Source organism: Brassica napus, chromosome A10 (assembly GCF_020379485.1).
Source record: "Brassica napus cultivar Da-Ae chromosome A10, Da-Ae, whole genome shotgun sequence".
Classification (NCBI taxonomy): domain Eukaryota; kingdom Viridiplantae; phylum Streptophyta; class Magnoliopsida; order Brassicales; family Brassicaceae; genus Brassica; species Brassica napus.
In genome coordinates, this window is record NC_063443.1 from 8,467,571 (window position 1) to 8,488,931 (window position 21,361).

The 21,361-nt window shown below is 35.6% G+C and overlaps 3 protein-coding genes across 4 annotated transcripts; 2 read left to right on the forward strand and 1 right to left on the reverse strand.

Annotated features, from left to right (window-relative positions):
- Positions 1 to 6,822: 6,822 nt before the first annotated feature.
- On the forward strand, positions 6,823 to 12,231 carry LOC106430553 (putative RING-H2 finger protein ATL21A). Its single transcript, XM_013871343.3, has 2 exons — positions 6,823 to 7,648; positions 11,661 to 12,231. Exons 1-2 carry the CDS (start codon positions 6,934 to 6,936, stop codon positions 12,029 to 12,031), a joined length of 1,086 nt encoding a protein of 361 aa, XP_013726797.2. The 5' UTR covers positions 6,823 to 6,933; the 3' UTR covers positions 12,032 to 12,231.
- Positions 12,232 to 15,374: 3,143 nt separating this feature from the next.
- Positions 15,375 to 16,537, forward strand: LOC125578973 (spermine synthase-like). The gene is made up of 6 exons (XM_048742141.1): positions 15,375 to 15,567; positions 15,655 to 15,699; positions 15,862 to 15,938; positions 16,047 to 16,169; positions 16,429 to 16,488; positions 16,532 to 16,537. Exons 1-6 carry the CDS (start codon positions 15,375 to 15,377, stop codon positions 16,535 to 16,537), a joined length of 504 nt encoding a protein of 167 aa, XP_048598098.1.
- Positions 16,435 to 19,945, reverse strand: LOC106430577 (cyclic nucleotide-gated ion channel 1-like). 2 transcript variants are annotated; one of them, XM_022693235.2, is made up of 7 exons: positions 19,264 to 19,945; positions 19,077 to 19,171; positions 18,252 to 19,002; positions 17,900 to 18,189; positions 17,701 to 17,812; positions 17,384 to 17,620; positions 16,435 to 17,310 (listed from the first exon to the last, which is right to left on the reverse strand). In XM_022693235.2, exons 1-7 carry the CDS (start codon positions 19,303 to 19,305, stop codon positions 16,567 to 16,569), a joined length of 2,271 nt encoding a protein of 756 aa, XP_022548956.2. In that variant the 5' UTR covers positions 19,306 to 19,945; the 3' UTR covers positions 16,435 to 16,566. The 2 variants fall into 2 exon arrangements, with proteins under 2 accessions (XP_022548956.2, XP_022548955.2); XM_022693234.2 differs by having other exon boundaries at positions 19,293 to 19,944.
- Between the last annotated feature and the right edge of the window lie 1,416 nt (positions 19,946 to 21,361).

Sequence of the window (21,361 nt, forward strand, 5' to 3'; positions counted from 1 at the left end):
ACGTATGTACTCGAGCATCATGATCAGTGGATACTCTCTTGCTTCTTTAATGGCGCCATTCCATGACTCAGCTATGTTGGAGTCCATTATATTGTATCTTTGACCTTTGAAGTGTGCTCTTGTCCAGTGCGTAAACCCTGTGACGAAGATAGTCGGGTCAAATGGGGTCGAAAATGGAATAGCAATGTATATATCACTACGTGCCATAGCATTACATGTATTAGTAAATGGAATAGTACGAACCTATATCCACTAGATATGCAGCACAGGCATGGTTAATTGTCTGTATCTGTAGGAACAGCCTGTTAAATTCCGTGACAGTGAATGCGCGAGCTGCAGCGGACATTAGGTTCCAAGTCTCGGTGTCTTATAGAGGACTTGAATATTCCGCCATAGATGGACCACACACGCTGCATGGTGTGCTTTTTTGTACACCTACGGAAAACGTTACTATACCATTTACTACATAGAATATAACATAATGGATTTATATTTAGGGTTTCCTTGCAATTGTTACCTTACGAAGACCGGTGTAAATGCTAGCATGTCAGTCCGAGATAAAGACAAGCTCCGGGCAGTCACTGACAAATGTGCTCAGCTTCTGGAATAACCATTCCCACGCATTATCGTTTTCGCTATCAACAACCGCAAAAGCAAGAGGAAATATTTGGAAATTTCCGTCCTGTGCGGCTGCGGATAAGAGGCACCCGCCATACTTCCCTTTCATTGAAGTGCCGTCAACAACGACTACTTTCCTCATGAAGGCGTACCCTGCTACAGACGCTCCATAAGCAACAAAGCAGTATTTAAAGCGTGTGCCCCCCTCTGGTTCATCGTTTTGCTCCATAGAGCAAAGGGTGCCTTCGTCTGAGCGTTGCAACAATCCCAGATATGCAGGAATCAGTGAATAGCTCCCGGCCATTGTCCCATGGCCTGTTCCATGGCTAGCTCCCTTGCGCGCCAAGCTTTCCAATATGATACATTCACATGGAATTCATCAAGCAGTATTTTCCTTATTACTGCAGTACTGGGGCCCTTCTTAATTCCTACAAAGCGGGATTGTAGAATCTCTCCTATGACTTGTGTTGTCGCAAGTTTGTGGAAGTTCCGACGCTCGTCAACAGTGCATGTGTGAGTTAGACTAGCTTGTCGGACTTGGAAGTTACCAGTACCTTCTAACTGCATCGCATAAACGCGCCATGGACATGACTGTCCAACACACTGAATCACAAGCAGCGAGGTATTTGATCTGGTGGTCTTGAAATGGAACTTCCGATTTATTGCATGTATGGCCAGCTTTATTTTGCAGTCCGCTTTAGACTTGAAGACTCGCCAACAAATATCTCATCTCCCTCGTAGTGAATATCAGATAGTGCGGAGTCGACACCTATATTTGTACAAGGTGAAGCTATGAGTTAGTTATTCCATATAGTATAGTTAGGAACCATGTTCCATACTATTTACAGTTGCATGGGCAACCACGGTTTAACTCACCTGATACTAGGCGCGCGTTAAAAACCGGAGGGGCATCCCGACCAAGCAGAGCCGGATTTTCTGGGTCATTCAGCATGTCGTGTAGAGCTTGATCAAATCTTCCCCAATGTATTCCGTCATCAGGTGGCATCTGTTCACCTTCTTGTGAACTTGCTGAACTATTATTAGGGTCTTCTATTGGTTCTGGAATCCCAAATATTAAACGTCTACGCACTGGCATGTTCGCTCCTTCGCCTATATCAACCGACGTTCGCAAAACAGGGACCACCATATCATCATCTGAGTCAGTGTCACTGGATGACTCACTAGGCATTTTGTTCTTCCCCTTGTCCGTAGCTGCAATAGGTGGAATTCTAACACGAATGGCCTGGGTAGGCTCTCGGATTTCTATTCCACCTGTTGTGAATGGAATAGCACGACGGCCCGTGTAATCCACACCACCTTCTTGACGTGAAATAGAATCATCAGGGACTTCTATGACACGTTTGTTTGCATTCGCCTCTGTTTGTGGAAGGGTCAGTGGGGTCTCCGATATCGCAAAGTCGTGCCATGATTCGTCCATTGTTGGATTCACCCGTGCTGCCATTGTTGGGTTCATATGGGCAGTCTCGCGCGCGATCTGTAGTCCTCCTGTGGGGCAAACTAAGGACACAAACAGATTAACCTCCTCTATTGCTCTTCTCATCTCGATGAATCCCCGCACTTCTATATCATCCGTTATGTATACAGGCAGACCCAACTCAGGGTCGTCGAATGAGACCCACTCTGGGTATTGATAGGATAGTTTCAGCGTCACTCCTTTGGTTGTTACTTGTAGTCGCTCCCTAACGGCTGTAAGTAACTCACGGAACGTCATCCCGGTACGAAGTCGGATATAGTGCTCGAGTTGGTTAGATATGTCCGGTTCGAAAACCCATTGTTTGTATTGGTCACGGACCCACGAACCGATAATGAGTAGAACTCTATCTTGGCTCGTCATCTGCAGTAATAAGTTACAGTATAATTAGTATATCTCAATATCTATTCCATTACGCTGTCTACATAATGTTATTCCAACTAACAAGTTTTATCTGAAACACCATTAATTACAGTACTCTGAGGACAACTAACATGATTGTCTCCTTCCAGCATTAACTACCTTGCTTCATCACCTTCTTCTTTTTTTGGAATTGTTCAGATGGAGTTACAGTAGTAAATAAATGGAATACACTTTTTATCGATAAAATGTTTTAACTTAGACCACTTGTTTGAATGTACACAGTGAAAATATCTTGGTAATTACAATTAGTAACGTGGCTTCCCCCTGTTCTTTCAAATGGAATAACTGTAAACAACTAATAGCCATTTACTCCATTGCATGCGTCGTCACGTCACCTACCACACACGTCAACCTTCTAGATAACACTTGTAGTAGATCACTTTTGTGATTCTCTATTTCTATTTCATTTAGGGTAAATGAAATGGAAATGGTTTTATTTCCACTCCATCTCGGTTTAAAATTGTAGTTGGGTTTAAATAAATGGAATACACCTTTTATCGATAAAATTTTTTAACTTAGACCACTTGTTTGAATGTACACAGTGAAAATATCTTGGTAATTACAATTAGTAACGTGGCTTCCCCCTGTTCTTTCAAATGGAATAACTGTAAACAACTAATAGCCATTTACTCCATTGCATGCGTCGTCACCTCACCAACCACACACGTCAACTTTCTAGATAACACTTGTAGTAGATCACTTTTGTGATTCTCTATTTCTATTTCATTTAGGGTAAATGAAATGGAAATGGTTTTATTTCCACTCCATCTCGGTTTAAAATTGTAGTTGGGTTGTGTAAGTTTGTACGTTTGGTGTTCATATATGAGGTATTTGCAATAATTTAATTTCACTAAAATTTGGGTTGTCTATTGATTAGTGTTTATATTTTTCTAACTTGGTATTAGTGTTCATTATCAATTGTTTGTTTATATTTTTCTAACTTGAGTTACTTATGTATTGGGGTTTATATTTCCTTAACTTGGGTTTAGTGTTCTATTATGATACCCAAAAAATTTGGGTTAGGTTGCATACATATTGGGGTTCATATTTCCGTATCTTGGGTTTATTGATTACTATCAACTCTTTTATTGCCATCCCCATTAGTTTTGAATTTCATATGCCTTATTAGGAATGTAAATACATGTATCATATCTCCCATTACCTTACTTAGATATATACATGATATGCTATGCAGCTATGTAATAGTTAACATGAAAAATGTTAAATGGAATAGTAGTTTTCAGAGGTTAATGACATTATACACACTATTTGGAATATAACTTCTCATATAATAAACGCTGTTAATGGTAATTCAGATCATATATTATGAGAAGCTAATATTGGCATCATTTCATATAACCAAAATAGAAGATCACAGGGTTTTCAGTTCCACAAACACAATATTTATTATTACATGGTCATATACCGCTTAGTAGCTATATCACAAATACACCCATAAATGGCATTTCTGCAGTTATGTGTGTATTTAGCAACAAAATCCATCACTTCCCCATCCATGTTTTTAAAACTGCCAATTCCATATATTGGAATAGCTACCGCTTATATCACAAAGTTTCCAAAATATTGCTTCACCCTCCCTTCTGATGCAGGTACGGTTGTTTTGTTATTACATTGGGAAGCGACAAGATGCCTTGTTGTGTCCGTAAAGTCCACAACGTATGCACGGCCGGATTGATGATGATGACGTTCCGAAATTCTGCAAGTTTGTACCACAATGAAGTTAGTTTCTATTAATGGGAACACCTTTGCTTACCATTCCCTCATGCAGCAAATATACCCAAATGTTAGGAAAACGTTCTACTTCTCATTAACATTAGGCTATTTGCCTTTCTATATTTAGGCAAAGTTCATCAGTTCGATACAGTGAGATAATTGTTACCTTCCCAAACAGTGTGGTAGAAGCAGAAGTGGTGCCATTCATATTGGTTTTTGAGCCTCCCCCAACAAATGTCTCACCTCCCTGAATATGGACATCTGATATTTCTGACTCCACACCTACAAAGAAATACGGTGAGTTAAAATATGTCGCATTATATAGATCACGGCATTTAAGCTTTTCCAGTTACTTATCTAAGCACACTACCCGATCTTTGGTGTGCCGTCCGCTGGGGGGGGGGGGGGTTCCTCCCTTTCAAGCAAGTCAGGAATACGTGGGTCATTCACCATATCTTGTCCTTGAGCTGCTGCATTATATTGACCAGTTGCTGTGGTTCTTCTTCTATCATTATCTTCTTCACATGTGTTTGTAATGCCTGGAATGCCATATATTAAACGTTCCCATATAGGCCTCTTCCCTTTTCCCGATAGATCAGCAGCAGTTCTGAAGACGGGCACTACCATATCATCATCAGAGTCAGAGTCTGTGTCTGAGGGTGTTTCGATCTTCATTTTTTCTTCCCCTTCTCCATCGCTACACCAGGCTCAGGTTGAATGCGTTGTCGAATATTATGCTCTGGTTCTCGTATTTCAACTCCACCTATTTGAAATGGAATAGCTGGTGTTCTTGAGTATGCTATACCACTAACTGCATGTGGAATAGCATCGCCACTTTCGAGATTCTTCTTCCCTGGATAGCCCGTCGTATCTGGAATGGTCACAGTGTTGTTAGCCATCGCAAATTCATGCCACTCATCATCTTCTATGTCACAATCTTCTCTCTCTCTGTCACGTTCAGCGCTTCTGGCATTTATATATGAAGCTGGCCCCTCCTCATGCGCCTTGGAACACCTTACTGAGACAAGTAAATTAACTGCCTCTATTGATCGTCTCAGTTCGATGAAGACCCCCACTTCTGTGTCCTCTGTTATGTATTGGGGCATATCAAGAGCTCCACCGTCAGCTGAGATCCATTCCGGATATTGATAAGATAGTTTGAAATTCACTCCTTCATAAGTTGGATCTATCTCCTCTCTTACTCCCTTGACTAAATCAGACATGTTCATACCGCTGTAGAGGTTAATGTAGTGCTCACCTTTGAAGGAATGATCTTGTTCGAAAACCCATCTTTTATGTGTGTCAGTGACCCAAGCTCCAACAACCAGTAAAACTTTATCTTTGCTATTCATCTTCAGTTAGAAGTAAGTGGTAATCTATTTAGACTTTAAAATATATTCTATTACAGATACAGAATAGTATTTTTCTATCAGAAGAGAGTAAATTTGCTATGAAACCCGGTTTATTAGAATATTCTCACACAAAATTACCTCCTCCTTCCTTCAGAGCGGTGAATCTTTAAATTTCTTCACTTTGTTTCTTCTGAGTACTTTGTTGCTTCATATTTTCTTCACATAGATTTACAGTGATTATTATATGGAATACACCATTTATGGTTTGCTTTGAATATACATTTAAGATTACCTCTGCTAAGTTCCACCACTTGTTTACCTATGCACAGTAAAAATATCTTCAGTAAATCTACCTTCTCTACGTGGCTTCCTCCTAGTCTTAAAAACGGAATAGCTGTAATCCACAATTGTAAATTTATTGCAGTAAATACATCATTGCCTCTCCTCAACCGCCCACTCCACCATCTTTGTTCGTGATTATATTACTAAAGTACAAACATGGTTCTATTCTACGTAGTCATGTCGAATGGAAACGTCTCTCATATAGCTGAACTTATATTATTCTATCTGAAATATGTAGTATGGAACTACATTCTTGTGGCTTTCTCCTACTCTTAAAAATGGAAAAGGTGTAACCCACAATTATAAATTTATTGCAGTAAATACATAATTGCTTCTCCCCAACCGCCCACTCCACTGTCTTTGTTCGTGATTATATTACTAAATTACAAACAGAGTTCTATTCTACGTTAGTCATGTCGAATGGAAATGTCTCCCATATATTTGAACTTATACTATTCTATCTAACATATATGGTATGGAACTACATTTTTGCATTCTCCGTTAAACACCGTTGTTTCTTTCACACTTAAGCTTTTCATCATTTCGTTTTTTTCCATGTTTTCATTCCTTTGTTTTTGAATATGATTTACCTATGCGCTTTCTAAGATGTGTCATTATTATTAAGAACATAAAATCACCACGTTGTTTTCTCCATGAGTTAGAACCGGTAACTTCTTATGTACAAAGACATAACCGGTAAAAAAGCAAACAAAAAGCGAAGAAATACATTACGTCAAAATCTTGTCCATTCCCTTGCCTTTTTTTTTTGTGGCTACTCAGCCAATTAGCTCTAAAAATAAACGAAATAGATAGAATACTACAGGTGCAGACAAAAAAGACATAATAACTTATATATCATATGATTACGTCACTGCCGTAAAATAAAATACAAATGTTACGTGCATTATGGGTCCATTTTCAATTACAAATAGAATCGAGTCACTGCTTTAGTTTTCCGACACCAAACCAAAAATGAATATGGAGTATACTACAAAAATAACATCATTCTCTCTCTTATTTCTCTCTCTCATAATCCCGACCTTGGCTACTGCCACATGCAGTACCGCCGTTTGTCGCAATGGCGATCCAATTATCCGTTTCCCTTTCCGTTTAAAATCCCACCAACCCCAATCTTGCGGTTATGACAAAGGGTTCGACCTAACCTGCGGTAATAATAACGGCGTTAACAGAACCACCATAAGACTACCATTCTCTGGTAACTTCACCATCGAGGTGATCGATTACGCAGCTCAAGAGATTTTACTCGCCGACCCAAATAACTGTCTTCCTAAGCGCATCTTAACGCTAAACCTCACTTCGACGCCGTTTGATGGCGTTTACACACGTCGGTTCACGTTTTTTAGCTGCCCGACGTCGGGATATCTTCGTTTTGGGAGGTTCAATCCGATAACGTGTTTGAGCGATGAAAACAGCACGGTGTTTGCCACTGCTTTACCTAGAGTGGGGAACTACCTGTCCGCTCAGTCGTGCCGGTTAATGAAAACCGTTGACGTTCCGGTTCTTTGGCCGGTTTATGAGCAGGCCGTTTCGTATTGGGGACTCAGTGATAGCCTCTGGCTCACTTGGAGGGTCCCGAGATGCCGCCGGTGTGAGAGTAGAGGTGGTAAGTGTGGGATTAAGAGTAATTCTTCTCGTGAAATCATATGCTCTGATGCTCCTAAACCAGGTAATTATTTTAATCACCGTTATCTTCCATTTTTAATAGTATTACAGAATGATTAAAATTGTCATTGGTCTTAAATTTTGATGGCAAGAGTACAATTTAATATATATCAAGTCAAAATACAACTAATACGACGATTAGAGTATATAATAGTTACAGTTGACGTAGACCATGACGAAATTTCGTGTTGAATGAGTCATGCGTATTTGCGTGTTAGTGTTTATATATATAGAATGATGAATATAAACAAATTTGGAAAAGTTGCAAGTTTAACAACCAAATATTTTGTCGGTTTTAATTGTCTAACTATGAAAACCTCATGAGACGGCTTAAGACGATATAATATTTGTAGATATGCGTGTTGTACACATGCAAATTCTTCTACGAAACAAATCTAGTAGAAACAGTACATCCACCTACAGAATACGTGAAAATTTCAAAAAGTCACACAGGAAACAAAATACTATCGAGTCCTATTCCCATAGTGTCAATTGACAAGCTTATATATGAACGTTTTTTTTAGAACAGCTTATATATGAACGTTCAAGGCTCATCAAACCTTATTCCTCACGTCACACGCATAGTAAAAGTTGTAAGACTTTTTTTTACTGATTATCATATGCTACTGAGAAAAAATATATAGATCTTAGACCAAAAAAAAAATATATATAGATCATATAATACGTACTATCTTCACTTATACTGTTGAAATTAATTCAAAAAAATATTTGGTTTTAAATTATCAGTTTTAGCAGAAACAAAATTTGATTCTTTAACATTTGAAACAAACAACAATGAATACAACTAAAACACGATTCGTCAAAAAATGAACTAAATATGGTTTAAGCCAAACAAAAGCTAAATATGGTAATTGTGATTTTATAACATTTACTTACATGTCTGTCGTCAAAAGTAAAATACTATACTATACGAGGAAAAAAGATAACATTTTTTTTTGTCAACAAAAAGAAGACATTAATTGGGAAGAATGACAGGTTGAGCGATAATTACTAATTATCTCGCTGCCATTATATGCTGAAAGCTTTTATGAGTCTGACTTCTCCTCACTTTAATTTGGCCTTCTTTTCTTTTTAATCAACTCATTTAGGGCCTAAACTCATTTAGTTGTTTTGCCTTTTAACACCATTTATTTATCTTTTTAGTTTTTGTTTTTTTTTTATAGAAAAAAACTGTTGAAGGTAGTATTTATTGCTCGCTGTTGTTTGAATATTTTTAAAATATTTGAAGCTATTGATTTTTTCTTCTTTTTCTCTTACCTTTTCGTTATTTTCTTTACTTTAATTATGAGATAATTTGTACTGCTAGAGATATTTTTTAAATCCTATTTATGTATACTCCTTCCTTCTGTTTTATATTAAATACAGTTGTAAAGTAAAATTTTCGTTACGAAATAAGTGTCGTTTTAGAATTTAATGAAAAATTTATTAATTTTGTAAGCAATATGACTCTTTATAATTTTTGGTTTATTTTTATATTAGTTGAAATATGGTTAATTAAGTGTAAAGACAATAATGTTTTATTTAAAATATTTACAAAATTAAATATTTTTCTTAATTCGTGTGTATAAATCTAAAATGTTTAAAATAAAACGGAGGAAACACACTTTTTATTAAAAAAAAATAATTGCAGATATTCAAAATCTAAATACCTAATATCATAATATCAAATAAAAATGAGTCACGTTATGTATTTACTTTAGGTCTGAATATATTTGGATCATGCATAATATACTTTACCTAGTACCAAAGAAAAAGTAGTTTCACTTCAAGAGTCTTGACACAATCTGTCATGTTGTATCGTATCACATGGCTTTATCTCCACCGAAGAAAAGAAAAACGCCGATCGGAGAACAGACAAATTAACCCAGTGCCAATGGCAATCTTATAACAATTCACATTAGAGAATATATATATATATATATATATATATAGTTAGTTAGTTTATGCAGCTGATCTATACGTTGGTTTAGTACTTGGTTTACTTTCGTTTATGATCTCACTTGCATTTAAGCACACTTGTGTTCTACATTTCAATCAAATGAAGGAATTAACATGATTCTCTCTAGAATCTAATAATTTATTAAATAATTATAGGGAAACCTTCGGACACGAGCTAGAGTAGATCCATCTAGTAATAAAAGTTATGTAAAAATGATGTAGTTACTATTTTCGTGACTTTGGTTTCCACCAGAAACATCTCATATATATTAATCCTAGAGCATTACAACATGTTTTCGTAACCATATGTCATCACGAGAATGCTTTTTATAATTGTTAGAAAAATACGTTAGTCCATATAAACATATACTATGCTTTTTATTAAACTAACTATCAAATTAATTAATAGTGTACAAAACAATATTTTTTCTTTCCTTAAATAAAAACTACAGAATTACATAATATGGTTAACATATATATGACAATTAATGATTATGAATAATACATATTTGATTAAAAAAATTATAACCTCTCTCTTTTTTGTTTAATTTTATACTATTAAAAGAAATTAAACAATCACATTAAGTATATAATAAAAACAATTAGATTTTTCTCTTATATGTTATATTTTGAATTTTTAAAAACGACTATAAATTACTAAAAATTGTAAAAGTCCCACATTAATTTTTTTGGATCAATGGTTTAACTTTTTTTTTGGTTCAAACAAGATACAAATGATCATATATCATAGGGGTGGGCGTTCAGATACACGTTCGGGTTTGTATAGGATATATCAGTATAAAGGTATAGAACCCGTTCGGGTATTTCTACACTTTGAGTCGGGTTCGGGTATTTTATGTTGGGTTCAGATATTTTGGGTCGGGTTCGAATATTTAAATTTTGAAGAAAAAATAAATAAAGTATTCATTGTTTAAGTTTTTTGTATTTAAAATATATATTAACTTAACTGTTTTTTTTTTAATTTTTGAAGGATTAAACTATTAATAGGTTTCGAGATAAAACTTTAAAAATAGAAAGACCCTAATTTAGTTGTTGTTTTAGAATTTTTGATGCAACTTTTGTTAATGCAAGAAACAAAAACTTGATATGTATTTTAAGTGAGTAGCAAATGATTTTGTCCATAATTATAGATATATTATATAATTTTGAGCAATAAGAATCATTAATATAAATATTTTGAATAAAATGAGAGAAATAAACTAGAAATATAGAGTATACTTATGTTTGGTTATCTTCAGATATCCATTCGGATTCAGATATTACCCGTTCGGATTCAGATAGTATCCGAACTAGTGAAATAAATAATTTATTTTGTTGTTTTAGAGTCAACACTTATATCCTATAACAACTTGATATATTAGATTTAAACACTAACTTGTTAATATAGTTGCCGGTAATTTTTTCAAAATTTTGATTCTTAGATATGTATATGGAGTGAAACTAATTTTTACAGATGTCCATTTTTTTAATTGACACTTATGTAATTCACTGAATTCATAAAAAAGTTAAAAAAGAGAAACTTAACTCATATCAATGAAACAAAGACGAGTACAAAAGCACAATTGTATAGAGGTAGAAAATGAAATCACTTAGTCAATAGTAAACAAATCGAGAGCAGAAAACCTAATCCCCTTTCGTCATTATACAATCGATGTTGCCTATTTGGTTTTAGTGATTTGTGTCAGCCGCAAAACTTAATTTCTTTTTGTGCATATGAAGTCTTAAAAATAATTAAAATGAGATGTAATATGTTAACTCTTCAACAACGATGATATATTTAAGAGACCAATATTTGTATTCATCATTTTATAATCGATAAAGATTGCAGTGTTGCAAAATGTTAAAATTATTTCATAAACAAACATTATTATAAGAACTCACCCTGTGCATGCGCGCAGGTTATCATATAGTTTTCTTACTACTTACATAAACTTTAGCACTGGATAATCTTCGATTCTATTAATTTTAAAGAACACAATTATTTTTTTTTGTCTTTGATTACTTTCTTTAATCATTTTTTTTTATAATAATTGCAGCTATTCCGAGAAAACTCGGTTATGCAATAGCCATCGGTGCAGGGATCCCAGGAACTTTAATCCTCTTCGGTGTTTTCTGTTTCGTGTACAGCAAAATTAACGCCTTCATCAAACGACGCCATCTTATTTCACATCCGGAGATCAACAACACTCAAGCCCACTCTTCTCAGTCCAGTATCATGATAAAGGGTTTCGTATCTGAAAGATTTTATTACTCTCTTGCTTATGTTTTGTTTTATCTTTACTTCATAAATGATTGTATATTAGTTTTTTCTTACTCTTATAACTCTTATTGTCTCTTATACACTACCTATAAGACAAATATACTAAAATATAAACAAGTTAAAAAAATAGAATTAATTTGTTATTGAAACGGCACAATTATTTATATACTTTTATTTTATAATATTTATCATTTTTATGCAATGTACCTTTATAATATCTATTAATTCAAATTAATAATCTTCTAAATCTGTTCACCCCGCGCAGGGCGCGGATTATCAGCTAATATTTGTTATTTTCATATTTTTAGGTTCATATACATCCAATGTTTTGAAACCCGACCCGGACCCGCAGTTGAACCGTTAAACCCGGTGACCCAGAAAAAATCCGGTTTGGATTTTGTGAAAAACCCAATATTTAGAAATCCGCAAAAACCCGTAAAAACCCGCAAAAACCCAGTAAAACCCAGAACCCGATGCCGGTTGAACCACAGGTTCAACCAATAAATAATTTTTACTTCTTTTTTAAAGTTTTTAATTATGTTTTATATTCTAAGTTTCCAATTATGAAGTTAGGTGCTGACAAAAAAAAGGTTCCCTTTTCAGTTTTATATCTGTGATTTTTAGATTTTGATGAAGATTTCACTATGCCACATGAAGAAAATGAAATGAACGATGGTAGAGAAAACCAAAATTAGTTGATGTGATTTGGTGTTAGTTTATTTTTGTTATTAACAATTTATTACAATAATCTTTTACTTTTGGTTTATTTTGTATTTGAAGTTTAATTTATTATTCACATTAGACATTTAAATATTTATAAATTTTATGTCTTGATTTTTTTAGATGTTATAACTCTTACCTTGTTAGAGAAAATTTTAAATAGTCTAAACTATTTTTTGATATTATGTCAAATGAAAATAAAAATATAAAAACTAAAGTTAAGTATTTTCTAAATATTTTTAAACATAAAATATATACATATCCAAACTATTATTTTATGTTTTAATTTTTTTTTAGAAAATATTTAAATTTAGTTTCTATATTTTTATATATTATTATATAATAAAATTAATTCATTTATTAACTTGCGGTTCACCCGTGGTTCACCCGCGGTCGACCCAGTGACCCAGTAACCCGGTAAGCCGTCCGGTTCAGTGTCCGGGTCGGGTTTAAAAACATTGTATACATCAGAACTCAACCATCTAAACCTGAAAGGATTCAATTCGAATGCATACATAAATTTATAATATCCAATCGAAGCCTAATTTCAAAACCCAAAAAAAAACTGATACCCAAAAGAAACAAATAAAAAAAAAATTATTTCTATGTGTTTGGCTAAACTAAGTGAAATAGAAAGAGTTTTTATTTTATTTATTAAAATAGTTATATGGTGTGAAAAATTAAGTGATAATATATTTAACACAATTTTATTATTTTGAGTGAAGTTATTATTTTGTTTACATAAATATGTCTTTGAATTATGTGTGTTGGCTACGTAGTTTTTGACCGATTGAAACTAAGATAAAAAAATAGTTAAACAGACTAAACCGAACTTTTTAGCATATGCAAAACCCGATAATTTTACATTTTGATTTTTATAACTAGTACAAAGTTAATGTTGATTAACTAATAAATAAGAACTTGAAATTTTATTATTATTATGATAATATAAGTAACGATGTGATGTATTATTAAAGTAATATTATTAATAAAGTTGTTAGTTCTATTTGTACTTTACTAATTGTTAGTAATATAGATTATGTAATTGTAACTTATTACAATATTGATATTTTTTTTGTTTAATAAACTCTTTGGAGTTCTTATTGATTATATTCCTCTTAGGAAGAGATTCTTTAGTGTACTAGAGACAAGGACATCTTCCGTTCATTCTTCGTGGGGCTTTCTTCAGTTTTGTTTATAAAAATAATGTGACATCTTTTCTATACATTGTTAGATGATGATAACCTCCAAACATTTATCGACGTTTAATTCATTTAATGACGCGTGTCTCACATCTTTTTCAATTTCTCAGATGATGACTTTTCACTACCAATTCCTATTGGTGGAACATTTTAAATTGTGAAAGAAAATAACTTAAAACAATAAAAATTGTAAAAAGTCAAGTCCAGCTGTTATTTTAAAAATGCTCAATAATAGGATCAATTCTTGATCAGCTGAATTCATGCATAGAAGCTAGGCCTCTCTGTGTTTTTACCCCAAGCCGAATTACCTAAATCTGACTCAAAAGATCAAAATTGGATTCCAACCGTTATACAAAATATCCAAACGTTATGAGTTTAGTACTTTGAGATTTGGATATACCTAAACCGAACCAAAATCCAAACTAGAATTCGAAAATATCTAAAATTAGTTAAATATGTTAATATTTTTATATATGTTTAGGTAAATTAGATATTTTATAGTACTCTAAATATTTTGTGAGTTTGTTTTATTTTTCTTATTTTGAATAATATTAGGTTAATTTTGATAGTTTAACTAATTTTTAATTAGATTTGTGAATAGTTTATATAATTTGAATTTTATTTCTGTCAAATTTCAGGTTAAAAAAAAAAAAATTTGGACGATTTCATACATTTGTTACAATCCGAACTGATTCCGTAAAGAACCAAACCGAACCTAATCCAATAATTAGTAAAATCCTAATGAGACTTATGAGCATAATATCAAAAATCTGAAAACTCAAATCAACCGAATCGAAACCAAGGTCTAATAGAGGCTAAAAAGGTTTTAATCAAGTTATTAGGCTAAAAAGGTTTTAATCAAGTTATATTTTAATGTTGAAATATAATTAAAAGAAAACCCAGGAGAATAAAAAAAAATTAGAAAAGGTTTCGTTACGAGTCTGCCGTGGGTTAGAAAACAAATTGAGCTTTACGACACACACACACAGAAAGTGCGTAAAAGAGAAGTCAGAAACGCAACACCGAAAGAGAGAAAGAGAACAAATTCTCTCTTTCCCTTTTTTCATCTTTTAGTTTAATCTTTCCCGCTCTCTCTATTTTCCGATTCATTCACAGCCGCGTTAACCACCAGGTCTCATTCTCTCTCTCTCGGTCTCCATCCATTAATCTGTTTTGCCTCTGTGTATGATCTCTGATGTTTTGACTGTTCCTCAAACTTGATTTGCTGGGTTTTATAACCCAACTCATTTCTCTGTTGCTGTCTGAAAAAGTTACAGTCTTGAATTTCCTAAAGTTATAGCCTTTTTGTATATTCGGACCAACCCTTGTCTGCAAAGTCTTCGACTTTCCAGTCTGTAAGATTCTTTAACTAACGCTAAATATATTCTCTCTTGTTTTGGCTCTGAACAAATTTGCTGAATCTAATTCAAAGCTGTCAGTTTTAAGAAGTCTTGCTTTTGTGCCCTGATGTGGATTCTCTTGTTTTCTTAAATTTTATTGGCCCTGTTTGCTTTTTGTTTGTGCAGTATACAAGAGGCTGGAGCTGGGGAAGAAGAAAAGGATTGTCTATGGAGGGAGACGGCGTAAAAGGTTTGGCATGCCAGAAGACTATGGATGGGAATGCGAGTAATGGGAATGGTGTGGAGAAGACTGTACCTTCTTGTTGCCTCAAGGCCATGTCTTGCTTACCAGAGGAAGATGCTAAGTGCCACTCCACTGTTGTCTCTGGATGGTTCTCCGAACCTCCTCACCTTCGCTCTGGTCTCTTTACTTTGTTATTTTCTTCTCTATTTTTTCACAACATATGTCTTATTTTTGGACTTCTTTTTTTTGGTATTTTGGATGCAGGGAAAAGAGGCAAAGCAGTGTATTTCAATAACCCTATGTGGCCAGGTAGGTCACTGATCTCTTAATAGACTTGTTCCTTTTCAGTATCTTTTGCTACCTTAAGATTGTCTTTGTTTGAGGTTTTTGATGTGTTTATTATATGCTAACCTGATGTGCCTAGGAGTGGTTGTACATGTGACTTATGCAGTTGTTTTGTGTTGATTGTAGGAGAAGCACACTCACTGAAAGTTGAGAAAGTTCTATTCAAAGACAAGTCAGACTATCAGGAAGTCCTAGTGTTTGAGGTTTGAGCTAGATTTTCTCCTTCTTATCATCTTCGGAATTCGTCAGTTTCGAACTGTGCTGATTTGTTTATGCTTTAGGATAAGTTAAGCTCATTTTTGTTCTTGCAGTCAGCTACCTATGGGAAAGTGCTTGTTCTAGATGGTATTCTACAGCTGACTGAAAAAGATGAATTTGCATATCAGGAGATGATAGCCCATCTACCTCTATGCTCCACACCTTCACCTAAAAATGTAATTTCTCTCACCTTCAAAGTTTAGCCTTTGCTTGCCTATATCTCATGTCCTCTTGCAAGTAATTGAGTTAAAAGTATGTACAGTTTTGTGATGATTACTCCTTTTTTTGATGAACCTGATGGGACACAATGCGCTTGCCTGTTTTAGTTCACGTTTGATCTCATGAGATTGATCATTTCGCCAATGCTGATCATCCCCGTACATTAAACATTTATTCAGCTCTCAGTTTGTTTAAGGGTTGTGTAAATATTTGCAGGTCCTGGTTGTTGGTGGAGGTGATGGTGGTGTTCTGAGGGAGATTTCTCGCCATAGCTCTGTTGAGGTTATTGACATCTGTGAGATTGACAAGATGGTTATAGATGTAAGTATAATGGTCACTCCCTTTAATATTTTATTAAAGACTTCTATTTTTATATATTGGCACTATACGCATATAATCATCACTATTGAAATCCGGTTCAGCTGGTTTCTGAAGTAGTAGCATAGGTGGCATTCGTTCCAGCATCCTCGGTTTACGTACTGAACCGCTCCTTCGTATAGTCCTCAAGATATTTGCAGCAAACCGTGACGCGTACACCGTAGCACCAAAGCTCGGGGAGCTTCCACAAGCTTCTTTAGCCAAAGCGTCCTGCAACCGATTCTCCTCTTCTCTAAGAGACTCCTCTAGTCTCTTCTTCACGCATCTTCTCCAAAAGGCTTGTATGAAGCAAGCAGCCCAAGTCCTCCATTGCTGCGAGTAGAACCTGAATGTATGTCTCAGCTGTTTGCTGTGGAGACGTCTGAACTGAGACGCCACGAATTTGAGGTTATCTGCTTTGAGTGCGAAGGCTTCGACTTCCACGAGAGCTTGAACGGTTCTTGTCGAGATTGGGAGGTTTGTGGAGGTGTGTGGGTCTAAAGCCCAGGTTAGAAGCTCCTCTCCGCAGAAATCACCAGCTCCAAGATGCTCTGAGTTGAAGAAACCGGTTCTTCCACCGTTTGTTGTCATTGTTAGAAGCTTTCCACGCATTATGAAGAGCATCTCATCTACAGGATCTCCTTCTCTGACGATGTAGCTTTCCTCTGTGTACAGCACAGGTTGCAGACGGTCACATAGAGCATCAAGAAGCTGCTCGTCCATTTGCTCAAACATAGGGACCTGGATAAAGACATCATGATACTTTTAAGAGTGAGTTTAAAGAGAGGAGATGAGTTTTGTTTTTTATAGTTACACGCATGACAAGGGCGAGGCAGAGATGGCGTTTAATGTCGCGTCTAAGATCTTTAGGGAGGTTACTAAGGAGATTCTCTTCGTTAACGCCTCTGGTCTCTTGCCATTTGTACTGCTCGTATCGTCGGATTCTTTTCCTTAGATTGTCGGGGAGCAAACGGTGAGACATCCATTGTTCAGCGTCTCTTCTCTTGACTCTCATCTCCTCCAGCCTTGTGGTTGTTGATTGCAGATACGTCTAGTTTACAACAATAACCAATCATTCATTTCGCAAACAACTATATATGGGACAGTTTGATGAAGGTGAGAGAAGCTAACCTGCATGTTCCCGATCAAGAAAGAGAAGAGAACCAGTCCGGAGATAGAGATGAAGACAGCGAAACAGTTCTCCCAAATGTATGTACTTGTTTTAAGGTTTTGACCGAGCGAACTGGATCAAGAAACACACAAGAAAGAAGGAAGACCCAAGAACACTTAATGTTGTGTATGATCCAAGACATAATGTAAAACTCAATACCTGAGATTTTGAAGACCCCACCAGAAACAGTAGAGGAACTTCTGAGGGAAATCATGAGACTCCACTACACCGGACTCAAGTGCGCCAAGGAATATCCCAAACTGGAAACATGTTGCGTTTGGTTTCAGGACCGGACAAAATCCATTCAGGAAAGTGTTGTTTCCTACAGTGTCAGGCTTACAATACAACGACCGCATATCGCATTTGCTCCTCCCGTCTCTGTTCCAAGCTTGCTTCCAGCACACAGTTTTGCGCTCGATAGAGAAGAGATACCAGAAAGCACCAACCACCTGCGTATTCACCCGTTTTTGATTTTAAATGATCATAGAAAGAAAACGGGAATAGGACTCACATGACTAGCAAGCATGTAGAGGAAGAGGTTAAAAGCAGCTCCTGCCCAAGCTGTCTCGGTGAGTATGCCTGAGGTTCTAGTCACTTGCTTATAGAGCGGATAGATTCTCATAAACCTCGGTATGTATTGGAAGAAGACTATGAACTTCAACATGTTCTTCGTGTGCAAAGTCTTGGGCTCTCTCATACGCGGGATGATTATCGAAATCACCATCTGTGGAAGAGGAAGCACGGCAAGAATGTCGATGATGAAATGTGAGGACAAGTAACGTTTAGCGATCTTGCGCCTGTCCTCAACAAGAACACCTCTCCCAAATACACGAGAAGAAGGAGCGATGAAGCCCGTACGGAACTGGAAAACCATGTGAATGGCGTAGAAGATATCGGTGACGGAGCGCAAAACGCTAGCGGTTGTCTGCATTTTCTTGTCGACATCAAGGCAGTTGTTGGCCTTGTCGAGGACAGGGACGTAGAAGAACAAAGGGTCGACGGAGACAGCGATGATACAAGCTAGAACGAAGATCTTGTTCCACTTCTGAAGGAAGGTTCCTTGTGGGTCAAGTATCTCGTGAGTGGAAACAATCCCTTTCGAAACCGTTTCTTTGAAAGAGTAAGATGTTCTCAACATTTTTATCCTTAAGGAGCTTCTGTGGAACTTGTCTGAGATTGAGCTTATTGCTCTCCGGAATAAACCATCTGGAATCTCGGAGTATTCCACGTCGGAAGCCTTGTCGGATTTCCAGTCGTGAAACCTGATACAACAAGTGTGAACAAAACCAGTTGAAATTAAGATCCATGACTTAAAAGAGTTTGAGGAGACACTGACCTAACGGACTTATCTGGTCGGAAATTCATTGTTGGAGAGTTTGTTGATGCACAACTAATTGTGGTGTACCTTCTTTGTGAGAGGAATGCAAAACCCTGATGATTCCACAAGAAGAAAGAGTGAGTGAAGTGAGCCTAAACTTCATGTTTTTGTGTAATGAAGAACAAGCAGTGGAAAGTATTTTAACAGCTCTATTTCTTTGAGTAGAAATCGGACCGAACTCGGACATGCGTTTTGGGTTTCGAGGAATCCAGTAGATTCGAAGAGAGAGCGAGGAATTGAAATTTTTTTTTTTCACTTTTTAAACCCGCCTGCCAAAAGAAGAAGAGACAAATCTTTGTTTTGTTTTTCCGAGAAAGAAAAGATGGAAGAAGAAGAAGATACTGGCTGGATGATGAAACTTGAAAGCAAAGCCTTTATGTGAAGAAAGAGGGACTTTGTTACTAATCTTTTCTTTATACCTTTGCAACTCCTTCCATTCTTTTTATAGATTTGGGACCAAACATGAACAACTTATGAGTAACTCTGACTATTAAAATAATTGAGTAACACTGAATTTTAGCACAAAAAGTCATTTTTAATTGAAGAATTTGGTAAAATAGAACAGAAAACAGGTCCACTCTCCTTATGTGGTTATTGTTAACTTTTTACAAACAGCTGGTGTTAGACAACGATCACAGTGTGTTACACACGAATACGAAAGAAAGAATAAGATAAACGTTTCAGGTTTATTCTAGAACAGTTTTAAATGAATTAACTTGTCAGAAATACTTTGATATTATTGAGATTCTTAGATATTGTATATAACTTATTATTGACCTTTATATAGAGATCGAATCATTGCAAGTATACGAGGCATAACTCTTCATACTAAAAGACACAACATACAATAATGAACCATCTCAAGATCCAGTCAATGCTTTATCATGCAATAATGCTCTAAGTGCATGACTAACCGAAACACATCAAAGGAAGAAAACTGATTACTTGACTTAATCCAAGAGTACACTGAATAACGATAATTAAGCAAGCATTTTATAGTAGTTCCTATTATCCAAAGACTAAGTGAATTAAAGAAAGAATGTGATTATAAATGTGATTAGTCTTTCGGAGTCGATTTGATTCAGTTTTTATGCATGACATCTCTTTGCCTCGTTTCCGTTAGATCTTTCAGACAATCCAAAGTTTATTCAGTGGAATCACCCAATGGTCGTCTGGACTTAACTCAGTCACAATCAAGTAAGCAAAAACTTGAATTTCTCTCAACAAGCGAAGATTTATCTCTTCCAAGTTCTCTCTGTTTCTTTTTTGTAGAATTTTCGTGGTAAAATGAATAAACAAAGCAAATATACAATTAGATGAAGCTGTTGAGATATTTCAGTCCACAAATATATTCACAAACCGTTCCCACACGTTTTTAATTAAGCCAGAAAGCAAAAACCGTCATCCTATGCTATTTTTCCTTTGTTGTGCGACTTTTCTCTCTTTGGTGAATAATTGTTTGGTCCAAAATTACTTAGGTGAAAATGAACTCATGTTAACTGTCTAAGCGGACAAAATGTAGGACTGGTGCCAACAGTTAATCACGGAAGAAAGGAGGCTCAGCGGGAAGAGGATTGTACCATAAAAGCAAGGAGGTCAACCTCTTTCCAATAGATAACATGAATTCTGGCAATGCAATGTAGTTGGGCTTTCATGTTGATCCGAATGAATCATCTTTTTCGCGGAATGAAATCTTTGCCTGCTAGGCAAGATTATAGGATAGCAAGTTACAAATTCTGTTTCGGTAAGCTCATCTGACATATTTGAATCCGACAATACTTATCTGAATCAGACCACTGTTGTCTGAATCGAATCATCATTGTCGAGTTGACAAAATTGACCGTCATGCCTGAATTATGACAATCATTGTCCAGATGACAAACTCAACCGTCATGTCTAAATCCGACAACACTTGTCTGAATCCGACCATTGCTATTTGTTAATTTCAAATTGTCTTAATAACTGCTATAACTTTCCTATAATTCACTAACTAAACTAATACAGCTGATCTTAGAGTAAAACCGACTGTCTGAGCTTTTTCTAGCTCAAAAAACAGAATGATCATAGTTTTATTCAAAATCATTGGTGCATTAGTCTGATGCTTACATAAATTCATCTATATCATTTTCTACTTACGCTTAGTGTATCCAACATTAGCAATCTCTTTTCAACATCATTCAACAACATAATTTCAAATACAATTACCTTGTTACGATTTCACTCCAGTTACTACCTGATCGACT

Coding starts and splice junctions, on each gene's coding strand:
- LOC106430577 (XM_022693235.2), bottom strand. CDS start 19,305: ATGTCCGAGTTCGGTCCGATTTCTACTCAAAGAAATAGAGCT. Junction 19,003..19,076: donor CGACCAGATAAGTCCGTTAG/GTCAGTGTCTCC, acceptor TTGTTGTATCAG/GTTTCACGACTGGAAATCCG. Junction 17,621..17,700: donor TCTTGATCGGGAACATGCAG/GTTAGCTTCTCT, acceptor GTTGTAAACTAG/ACGTATCTGCAATCAACAAC.
- LOC125578973 (XM_048742141.1), top strand. CDS start 15,375: ATGGAGGGAGACGGCGTAAAAGGTTTGGCATGCCAGAAGACTATGGAT. Junction 15,568..15,654: donor ACCTCCTCACCTTCGCTCTG/GTCTCTTTACTT, acceptor TTTTGGATGCAG/GGAAAAGAGGCAAAGCAGTG. Junction 16,170..16,428: donor CCACACCTTCACCTAAAAAT/GTAATTTCTCTC, acceptor AAATATTTGCAG/GTCCTGGTTGTTGGTGGAGG.
- LOC106430553 (XM_013871343.3), top strand. CDS start 6,934: ATGAATATGGAGTATACTACAAAAATAACATCATTCTCTCTCTTATTT. Junction 7,649..11,660: donor CTCTGATGCTCCTAAACCAG/GTAATTATTTTA, acceptor TAATAATTGCAG/CTATTCCGAGAAAACTCGGT.